General features: G+C 41.2%; 1 protein-coding gene across 1 annotated transcript; it reads left to right on the top strand.

Annotated features, from left to right (window-relative positions):
- Nucleotides 1–1,391: 1,391 nt before the first annotated feature.
- ccnk (cyclin K) lies at nucleotides 1,392–9,747 on the top strand. Its single transcript, XM_014984379.2, has 11 exons — nucleotides 1,392–1,544; nucleotides 2,797–3,023; nucleotides 3,670–3,751; nucleotides 3,864–3,995; nucleotides 5,538–5,643; nucleotides 5,741–5,798; nucleotides 6,174–6,343; nucleotides 6,426–6,634; nucleotides 6,723–6,753; nucleotides 7,669–7,740; nucleotides 8,658–9,747. The coding sequence occupies exons 1-11, from the start codon at nucleotides 1,536–1,538 to the stop codon at nucleotides 9,185–9,187; spliced, it is 1,626 nt and encodes a 541-aa protein (XP_014839865.2). The 5' UTR covers nucleotides 1,392–1,535; the 3' UTR covers nucleotides 9,188–9,747.
- Nucleotides 9,748–11,256: the final 1,509 nt, after the last annotated feature.

The following is an 11,256-nucleotide window of genomic DNA, read 5'->3' as shown; positions in this document are numbered from 1 at the left end:
TATATAATGCATGCAGATTCCAAATTTTAATGTGGGCCAAGTAAATGATTCAATGCTGGCTTTTCTCAGAAGTGAGGCCGCGAGGGGAGCGAACAGGGCTCGGGACGTTGCTCGTGGTCGGCTCTTGCGACAACAGGCTGAGGAGGCCCACATGCTGGTAGTAACTATAAACATCCAAAGGAGATATTAGGGATTGTTTCTGCCTCGCAGGGCAAACACCTCTCACAATGTTTTGATAATTATTCAGATCACCTTTTAAACTTTTTCACGTGCAGTCACATCGCAGCAATAAACTTGGACATCTCTCGTTGGGATTAAGAGACTGACACGAGAGAGTACTCGACTCAGCAACACAGTCCGCAAATTGGAAGAATTATTGATCGGTGTAGCAAGCCTCTATCGGCTTTGATTGCTGTCCATGTTCCTGTTGATAAAAAGGCAACCCCACAGCATGATGCTACCACCATCATGTGTCACAGTGTTTTCAAGGTGATGTGCGGAGCTGGCTTTCCTCCACATTTGCAAAAACATCCCCTTTTGGTCTCATCTGCCCCTTCTTTTGCATAGTTGTGCAGATTTTAAAGAGGATTTGTTTTTAACAATGGCATGCGTGGAAGGTAAACATCAGTTGTGTATTAAATTGCATTAAATGTGTGCAGTATTTGCCTCATAACTGACACAGCTGACTAATTAATGACAAACACCATTGATTGGGGAAAGATATCACCAACACAAAGCTAGACTGCTGTTGTCTTTCTCCTTTTAGAGCATTTCTAGACGATCTTTTACCCATTATTATTTACCAAATGAAAACATTTTACTGCTGCAAACTCCAATAGTATAAATTACCTATTTATCTGAGATATTATTATAACAAATTTCAAATAACTTTATGTTGTTATTGAAGTATAGACCCATAGTACGTTAGCAATGACTTTAAAAATCTCTCTATTTCATAGGCATATTTCTTCCATAATCTTCTCTTTTCCATAAATGAGTAAAAGACTAAAACTATTAACTGTAACATTTCACATTTGATTAAGAGACTCCTGAAATTATGAAGGTGAGAGGTAGACAATAAATGAATAAATTTTGAACACTGTAGTGAATTATGATTGTTGGATTGCTTTTGTAGACAATTAAAACAGTAGAGTGAATATTTGTCTCCCTCTAGTGGATAGTATTCGAAACAACAGCCTCCTTATCCTCACAACTTGGATAAGGAGGCTAACGTTATATGAATCGTTATAAAAGCGATTCATATAACGGATAGTTCACTGGTTAAATTAGGCACTTAACTTTCGGGAAAAAAAAACAAAAAAACATTTTTGAATCCGAAATGTATCTTTCCAAGGCGCATGTGTTTCTTGTCTCCTGCGTAATGACGTAGTGAAGGAGGTAGTGACGTACGGGAAAACGGTGGTGTCCTTGTTACAATGGGGATTTTGGTTGCTCATTTGTTGGTTAATACAGTGTGAAGAACTGCGGATTATTCAAACTGTCGTCTCTTGTATGTGGTTTATCCCGACGCATACATGATAAAGGTAAGCGTCGCGGCTCATTAGATGAAAAAATAAGCGACGAACAGCTAGAATTGCAAACACTTTGACAGGCTGATATGTCCTTAGCACTAGCTCGGGCTAACATGCTAACCCAATGCTAGCGAACAGATTAACCAGCCTAATTCACACTTCTTGTCTTTCTCTGTGTTGTAGCTTTTTATTTTACAAACTCACCCATTTTATTTCCTTTAAATGCATTTATTACACATTATGAAGCATGGTTTTGAACATTTCAGGTATATTTATAGTAAATGTTAGGTAGTAGCTCGTAACTTTATTATGCTAATAAGCTAAATCCTATATTTATCACGTTCATAATAAACCAGGCTACGCTGTTGATCTCTATATAAACTATACAGGAGTTAAGACATTACTCTGCTAAGTAAATACAATTTTTGTACTTATATTTTTATTCTTTTTTGTTGTTGCAACACATTTGGTTAAACTTAGCCATACAGTTTACTCTCTAATACAGTGGAGAAACAGAGAGTTTTATTATAGATGTCTAAATGAATAACCTTAGGTCTACTTTCAGATTATAGTTAAACAACTTCTATGTTTAAATATGTGTGTTCCTCCACATTCTAATGTGGTTCTACCTCTCTCACACCACTTACTGCTCACAGCCGGTCAGCTGGCTGAAAGAAAAAAGGCTAGTTCTTGCTTACGTGGATGTCTGAGAATTTGGGTGTTTTTTGTTTTTTTTTTCCCAACAAAAACTGACTGTCATGGTGTGAAAATTAAAGCAGGACCAGCTCTCACTACTATTTGGAGAAATTATATTTTAAAGCTATTAATTAGCCAATCCTAGGATTTTCCAACTAGCTAATGAGCTACAACACAGCCAGACTCTCGTTCCCAACCATGCCCAGTAGATCAATAAAATGAGTAGTTTAAAGTTTTCTTTGTTGGGTTAAGTTTTTCTGTGGCTTTTTTTATGTACGGTACAATTTGGATAATTTCACACTTCCTCACCGGTTCTGTTTGGGTTGTTTATGGTCAACATGGAGAATAAATCTCCCACATGCTCTATACAGGGTTTGTCTATTTCCACAAATCAAATATTAAAAACGAAAAGTGAATTAAACAAAGCAACTTTTAGCACAAGTTGTACTTTTAAAGAATTCGGGGCACACATAAAATGCTGATTCTTACTTGTAGGGCTTTTCTCTGAAAGCTAGAAAGTAATTATTGTTTTTTTGGTTGTTTTTTCCCCCCCTCTGAATCTCCACAGTCCAGCGCAGCAGGTCCATCCACCTCTTCCCCTCAAACAATGAAGGAACCCAAGGAGAACTTGAGCGGCCAAGCCACTCTGGACCACATCAAGCCATGCTGGTACTGGGACAAGAAGGACCTAGCACACACGCCGTCTCAGTCCGAGGGCCTTGACCCGGGTACGGAGGCTCGGTATAGGAGGGAGGGAGCCCGCTTCATATTCGACGTGGGAACCCGCCTCGGCCTGTATCCTTGATCACTTTATACCAGGAAAAAACTTTATCTTGTATCTCTGTCACGTTAGGGTTAGATATTTTAGGTAAAGTAGTGCAATAAAAAAAAAAAAAAACACACAGAACAGATAAGCTGTACGAATTGACTCGGCCTGTCACGATAACAAGTTTTGCTTGATGGTAAATTGTCCCAGTTATTGCGATAAACGATAGCATTGTTGTTTTGAGACATTTTTCAACTAATATAATGGCAGTGGCATAAACATGCTAGAACACATTCTCCAAGATCAATAAACGTTAAGTTCTAATGAACATTTTAGCACTGGAAATGGGCGACATTTTAAGTCTTCAAAACGAATAAACAAAACAATATAAACAACAAATAAAAATTAATGATGAAGTCTCTGTAAACAACACTATCCTTTAAAAAAAAGGGCTGGTTGAGACCCAAACTTTTCTCATGCTGTCTTTGGCAGAAAGAGAGAAAGGAAAGGAAAAAAATTATAAATGAAACAAATGGAGCGTTGTTTAAATGCTTTGCTGAAATGCTTTTATGTTTTTCATAGCGTAATGTTGTGATTATGGCAGCAAAGCTAACCATGCTAATCAGGTTTCAGTTATAGAAGTCGTCATGCGCGAGACTCCTTGACTGTTAGCAGACACTATGACACTCTGGCCACCGGCATCATATATTTCCATCGCTTCTACATGTTCCACTCCTTCAAGCAGTTTCCCAGATACGTGAGTCCCAGTTTCTGATCATCCTCGGTCTTTCCCCGATGTCCGAAAGCAAACCAAACTTAGGGAAATGAACGCTGGGACTTATTTTTGTTTGTTTGTTTTTGTCCCACAGGTCACTGGAGCTTGTTGTCTTTTCCTGGCCGGAAAAGTTGAGGAGACCCCAAAGAAGTGCAAAGACATCATCAAGACGGCGCGGAGCTTACTGAACGATGTGCAGTTTGCTCAGTTCGGCGACGATCCAAAGGTGACGTTTTCATTTGTTTCAGTTGACCTCTGACCTTTTTCTGAACACATTCAGCTCAGAAGCGTCTACAGTCACAAGACAATGACAAAAATAAACAAAAGGAACAAAAGCAAACAAAAAAACACAAAACAAAACTTGGATTTAGGGGTTTGTGATATGGCCTTCAAATGTTATCTCAATACTGACTGGTGCTAATGGGATAACAATAAAAGTGATGATGAATAAAACAGTTTATTACTTGTTTGCAGTCTTATTTGAAGTAACTGCATGTGTCTTACAATATACATCCATTCACAATGGGATTCTTCAGGGTACAGTTACATAAATAACTGTATAATAATTGTATTTACTCACATTTTTAAGTTTAGCAATACTTAGTGGTGGAGCAAATGGTGCATAAAGTAGTGAAATTATTTTCAACCCTGAGAATGCAGCAGCAGGTTTTTGAGAGTTCGCCAACATTAATTACAATTTGTCGTTCTCACAACAAGTGAAAATTCTTATCATGATGAGAAATTATTTTACAATAAATGAAAACCCCCTGCTTGGAGTTAAAGGCCTGTGATGTTTTGTAGACAAACCCATTTTTATTGCAGAGCAATATGAGTATTAACTAAGAGATTTCTTGAAATCCTTTTCACGTCGGTTCTTAAATACAAATAAACTCCACTTGATATTATTTCCCACCTTCAACATGTCAGTTTTTTAAAGCTACATCAGCTTGAAATATTCTTCTAACATTTTGCGTTTTATTTGTTTACATAAATGAAAACAAGACAGAGGAAATAGTTTCCATCAAATAAATATTGGGGTTTTTTGTTTTGTTTTTATTTATGCCTTCAACATTATCCAACATCATTACTTTTACGCTAATTTAAGGGAATGAGGTTCTAGTTCTGAGGGAAAAATTATAGGAATAAATATCCTCTGGCAAATCTGAGTCATTAACTCTAAAAAAAACTGGAAAAAAATGTTTTTTTTTTGTCTTTTTCACAAAGAGAAATGCTTCATAAAACTCCAACTGAGTTTGTGAAGAGTGTGTTTTCAGGGCAGAAATATCCAGGCTTGACCCGTCCAAGTTTTTTGAACTCCAGATGTTACAATGGAGTCCAGATTCCTTTATAAACTATTAAAAAGCTCATTAAGTGTCTCTTGCAGCACATTCTTTCTCCTTTTTCTGGGTCCAGGAGAAAGAACCGCTTATGTCATGAGCTGGATGCAGCAAACGCCTAATCAGTCGGTCGAAAAGGCCGAGCGCAAAACTCTGGACGGACTTTCACTTCTGTTCTGCTGAATTTAAGACAAAAACAACAACAAAATGAAGACCGTAACTATCCTGCGATCTCTTGTCAGCCACCTGTTTGTTTGTGACATCACAAAGAGTTTAACTTTATGGAGCAGAAGTTACTTACATATATCATCATAAATATCTGCGTGTTTTCAGGGAGAATGAGATCAATCTGTCTATTTGTGCTGTAAAACTGCAACAAATCTCCATTGTTGAGAGAACTGCACCTTAAATGAACCTTGTGGTTGTAACAGGAGGAGGTGATGGTTCTGGAGAGGATTTTGCTCCAGACGATCAAGTTTGACCTGCAGGTGGAGCATCCCTACATGTTCCTGCTGCGCTACGTCAAGCAGCTTAAAGGTAAAGAAGAAAAAAGCGTTTCAACCACTGATGAAAAGTAAACTCTGGCTCATGGATTCAGTCAAGATCAGGCTGACATTCTGCTGTTGTATTGCAGGGGAGAAGAATAAAGTCTGCAAGGTGTTGCAGATGGCTTGGACCTTTGTCAACGACAGGTGAGCACACTTTGGCCTGTGTTTACTCTAATTAACTGAAGGTTCTTCTTAAATCTACGAAAATAGTCATAATATTTTGAGAATAAAGTTGCTAAATTGAAAGACTAAATTCATAACATTACGAATGTATTAATATTGACTTTATTCTTGTATTATTACAACTTCCTTTTTCAACTTCATTTTCATGCGACTTATTCCTGTTTTTCAACTTTATTCTTAAAATATTATGACTTTTATTTTTGTAATTTTTTATTAGTTCGGTCCTAATATTCTGTCATATAAATCATTATTTTGAGGATTTTCCTGATAATATTGACAGATTTGACCCTCGTGCATGTGCATGTGTGTGTGGGTGTGTGTGTGTGTTCCCTCCAGCCTCTGCACCATGCTGTCTCTGCAGTGGGAGCCAGAAATCATTGCTGTGGCTGTGATGTACCTGGCCGGCCGCCTATGTAAGTTCGACATCCAGGAGTGGACGGCCAAGCAGTCGTCCCGCCGCTGGTGGGAGCAGTTCGTCCAGGACGTGCCCGTCGAGCTTCTGGAAGGTACTCCCTTCCTTCCTTCAGATTTCCTCCCTCACCTCTTGGACGCTTCTCATCCATCCGTCATAATCCCTCCATCTTGCAGACATCTGCCACCAGATCCTGGACCTGTACTCCCAGGGAAACAAGCCCATCCCTCAGCAGATCCAGGAGAAGGAGCGGGCGCCGTCTACCCCCACCTCTCTTCCTCCAGTCCCACAGGGGCAGCCCCCGGCCGCCAACCCGCCGCCCCCGCCGCCCAAGAAGGCCTCTCCTCAGGTTGGCAGCCCGGCACGCCAGCTCAAACGCTCGCATGTAAGCAAGCTAACAGAGAAGAGAAGACTTTAAAAATATGAAGAAATGACTTCTGATTATCTCAGCCTTGTGTCTGTTTTTGTCCCAGACTTCTCCAAAGGATGAACCCAAACCTCCAGGTATTCTGCTTTTTATAAGTCACAGTACAATTTTATTTTTTTTTGTAATTTTGTGAAATTATACCTACAAACACAAAAGTATAAAGTCCATGAATGTTAAGAGAGAGGACAATAATACCTTGTTTGTTAGACTTGTATCCACTTTTCCACGTGAATTCCTTGTTGTAAAATGTCTCAACCTCTTTCGGATTGGATGAAAACAACCTTCAGCATCAGTTTTCAAGTCTCGCAAATAATATTTAAGTTTGGACTGCCATCATTAATCAGCATATTGACATTATTATAATTATAGTTAGTCAACACAATTTTTATTTCATCTTTTTTTTTTTTTTTTTTTTTTTTGCTTAGCAAAAGTTACAGCAGTTTATTTTCCCCCAAAGTGTAGTGTGTGTGAACAGAGTCCCCTCGATCCAGAACAATTGTGTGTGTGTGTGTGTGTGTGTGTGTGTGTGTGTGTGTGTGTGTGTGTGTGTGTGTGTGTGTGTGTGTGTGTGTGTGTGTGTGTGTGTGTGTGTGTGCGCGCGCGCGCGTGTGCGCGCGCCTTTAAATCAGCCAGGTTCAGCTCCCGTCACTGGCTGCCTGCATCTGGGAAAATATGAGAGATCTCATGTCTCCTAGATGCAAATATTAATTCAAATATTGATATTAAGAAAATTAAGGGCCTAATTTTATTTATTTATTTTTCTTACTCTGGAAGTGACGCAAAAAAAAATGAGCAACTTTGTAAATAAAATAAAATAAACTAGCTTTGTTTTGGGGGGTAAAAAAAAATAACTTAGAGTACTAGCCCTTGTCTGGACTTTGACTGGTCCATTCTAACACATTATTTCACTCTGATCTTCATTCTTGTTTAACTTTATTAAACCAAAAATCATATATTGATAACTCTTGTAACTCTCTCTGACATTTTTGCAGAACAAGCCGGGTCAAAGATCCCCCGACTGGAGAGCCCCATGCCCCCCCTGCCTACATCCCAGCCTCCCCCAGGTAACCATGGCCGCCGCCTGAGTGATGCCCTTCATCTGGGCATGGAGTTGAACTTGGGGACACGCTGGCATCCAGGAAAGCCCTGCTGTTTGTTTGTTTGTTTGTTTGTTTGCGTGCCCCACTAAACAGACCTGCTTTATGAGTCGCCAGTTCCCCTGCGGTCAGTTCGGGCTCCTGGAGCAGCCCAAAATTGTTAGCCTGCTTATGTAATCACCTTTTGCCTGGACAAAACGCAAACCACATGCTCCCACGCTCACCCGGAGCTCTGATGAGAGCTTCAGCCGGGTAATGAGACCTCCTGCGCGGCGGCATTGGCTGATCTTGGCCCCGCTGTGCGTTCCTGTCTGGGAACAGGGAGGTTATTTGGGATCATGTTGGTGGGTGGAGAGGGCAGGGCAGGGCGGGGCTGGAGGGTGGGGGATTGGGGGGGAACCCAGCTGCATGGCTCCCACCACTGAGCCATGCAGTGACTGCTTTTAATTAGGGCTGCAACTACAGATTACTTTAGTTATTATGACGATTAATAAAAAATTTGTCTGTTCTGAAGGCCTTTGTTGTACGATATTAGAAACACTTTAATAGATGCAAATAAATAGTTCAATTCCTTTTTTAAATAAGAAAATACACGTTTTATTGCCTGAAGTGAACACCTAGAGAATTTGAACCAGACGAAGCAAAAACTGCTGCTTGAGCAGTTCTGGGTTAAATGCAAAATTTATAAATTTTTAAGTTTTTTGTACAGTTTTGACTACTTTACTGCTCTCGGTAAGCAAATTGCCTTTTTTGGAGTCTGTTACGATTAATCGATTGCTAAATTAGTTGACGATTATTTCAATAACTGATTAATTGGGATTAATCTGATTAATCGTTTCAGTCCTGTTAGTTATTTTTCTGTTTTTCTCTGTTTCCCCACCCAGCCCCTCCTGCAGAGGCAGAACCAGGAAGCGAAGCTGCTCCTCCGCCTCCACATGCCCCACCCCCACACCAGCCCCCACCCTTGCCCCATCGCCCTCCTCCACCCCCACCCTCCAACTACCTGATGTCCACCACCAGCTCCTATATGTCTGGGGAGGGCTACCAGAGCCTGCAGTCCATGATGAAGACAGAAGGCCCGGCCTACACCCCCATGCCGCCCACCTACCCGCCACCCATCCCGCCATATCACCCGCACGTCTACCAACAGGCCGCGGCGCCGCCTCCAGGTCCTCCGCCTCCTCCATCCAGTTACCCACCACCCAGTTTGGCCCCAGCCTACCCTCCGCCAGGCTACAACAGCTACCCTCCGCCACCGCCTCCCCGCATGCCCCCAGGCCACGTGCCACCGCCGGGGATCACGCTTCCCCCTGCCGGGTACCCTCCTCCACCCCCCGTGCCTCCAGGACAGTCCCAAGTACCCCTGCCCCCTCCACCTGGAATGCCCCTAAACCGCGGCGGGTGGATGAGATGAATCTACAAACACATAGCTGCTGATTGGAGACTGAACCAGAAAGTTTTCCTGTCACAAACTAAAAGAAGTGAGGCTGGTCTCTCTTCAGTGCGGCTTCAGACAAGCAGCTGACGTGGTTGGAGATAAACTTGAAATGACAAGTCAGGTCTGAGCACCATTATTTGGAAAACCAGGAGGAATATTTCTGGGAAGTATTTTTTTTTTTTGGAAAGATTTTGATATCTACAGGAAGCTACTTATTGAGCCCTTCACTGAGAATGTACTGAGGAACAGCAGTTTTCCTCCCAAAGTGTGTCAAAGACATGTTTCAGTTTGTTTGGTTTTGTTTTAGGCTTCTTGTCATTTAAATCATGTTTTTTGCCTCCTAATGTTTCCCAGTTGTTTTTGCGTTCTGTTTCTCATTTTGTTCTTTCACATTGTGTCCAGTCTTAGGGAAAACGCAGTAGTTGAGGCTTTTGGAGTTTGTCGGCCCATAATTTGTTTTTGTTTTGGAATAACTTTGAAAATGCTGGTTTCACTTCGCAAACAGTTCTGCGACTATTAAAAGTTTTATTTTCACATTTTGTCCTTGTTTTGTGGGATCTGTAAAATGTTATTACAAAAGTACCCTCTCAAACTAAACAAATTTAGAAAAAATTGCTCTTTAATGGCGATGCACTTGTCCACTTTTTTCACAGATACACATATCTGAGATTTAATACAGATCCGATACAGAAAAAGTCCTGAATTGACGTTACATTTTACATTTCCTTTACTTTCTTAATTAAAAAGCAGACATAAATGTACTGCATTACATGCTCATTCAATAACTCTGCACCAGTACAGCTAATACACCAATCACTAAACAAGCTTGGTCAAACGTAAAAACAGCTCAACTTCGATTGGTTCAGTCAGTGCAGTTAGAAATAGGACAGCCACTGTAAGATAATCTGAAACTGACAGAAACAAAAGGCCAAACATGTAAAAAATAAACTGCAATAAACCTTTAAAATGTTGTAAAGTACAGCAGCATTGTAGCAGCTGCTCAGATGTGAAACCCCAGTTTTTATCATCCAGTTTTCAGCAGGAAGTCTGAACAGAACACTGTGGTTCCTTCACAAAGACTCTCAGGACAGAAGCCAGAGAGATTAACTCCTTGTCCTAAATTACCAGCCAGCTGTAAACTACAAGTCCCATTCGACTGCAGGAGGATCATTCCTCCCATTAGCCCTGGCACAGAGCCGACTACAAATGGGAGGTTAGTCGTCGTCATGGAGGCCCGGCTGGGATGGGACCCTCTGTCACTCACCGCCACACGTGTCATAAACTCATTGTCTTGCCATCAATCGGAGGACCTAAGCACCTCCACAGCAGATGGAGGCCCAGCAGGACGACAGGAGGCCACGCCCCGAGCCCCCGCCCCACACAGAGAGCACACGCCAGGAGGAAGAGGGGCCACAACTTTAGGGGTGCCCCATGGCCCAGACTGGCCCTCCTGTGGATACACCTCTGGATGAAGTCCTAATGTCTTCCATGATTAATCGGAGGCAAATATGAGTGAGCCTGTACTGTAAGACATCAGCTGGTTATGATCTGGAATCAGTGGCGCTTAGCTTAAAATATGTTCCATGTTACCCTCCCTTTTTTATTGTACTTTGTTTCCTCATTTTAGCCACATTTAATTATTACATTCCCTGCCAGCTAAAGAGAAGCTCAGATAAACACTGGGGGGTGCGCACAACAAAACATTTGAGGCTAGGGCGCCTCAATTGATCCAAATGTCTAGAACCGGGCCTGGACCGAGCATGCCACTGTGACAGAAGAGACAGACTTTGTTGCCCTCTGGTGGTGAAAGGATAACATTTGTTCCAACAATGTCGTTTGTTGGAGGAAGACAAACTGCAACACAAATATTTTATTTCTTCCATTTTTGCTTTTTTTGGCACATCTAGAACTTTGATATCAAACGATATCAAAAGATAAATAAACTAATGTTTCACACGATTGTTTTTCATTTATTGAGCAAAAAAAAGAAAAAAAGAACAAAGGAAACATCCTTCTGCTGTCAAAGCATGACTTAAATGAATTAC

The sequence above is a fragment of the Poecilia mexicana genome, unplaced genomic scaffold (assembly GCF_051168715.1).
Source record: "Poecilia mexicana isolate PSO_F unplaced genomic scaffold, ASM5116871v1 scaffold_21, whole genome shotgun sequence".
Lineage (NCBI taxonomy): Eukaryota > Metazoa > Chordata > Actinopteri > Cyprinodontiformes > Poeciliidae > Poecilia > Poecilia mexicana.
This window is presented reverse-complemented; position numbering and strand designations above follow the sequence as displayed.

Bases quoted from the DNA above. Each gene is read 5' to 3' on its own strand.
- ccnk (XM_014984379.2), top strand. The intron at 3,024-3,669 runs GTATCCTTGATC...GACTGTTAGCAG, and splicing joins GTGGGAACCCGCCTCGGCCT to ACACTATGACACTCTGGCCA. The intron at 6,754-7,668 runs GTATTCTGCTTT...ACATTTTTGCAG, and splicing joins GGATGAACCCAAACCTCCAG to AACAAGCCGGGTCAAAGATC.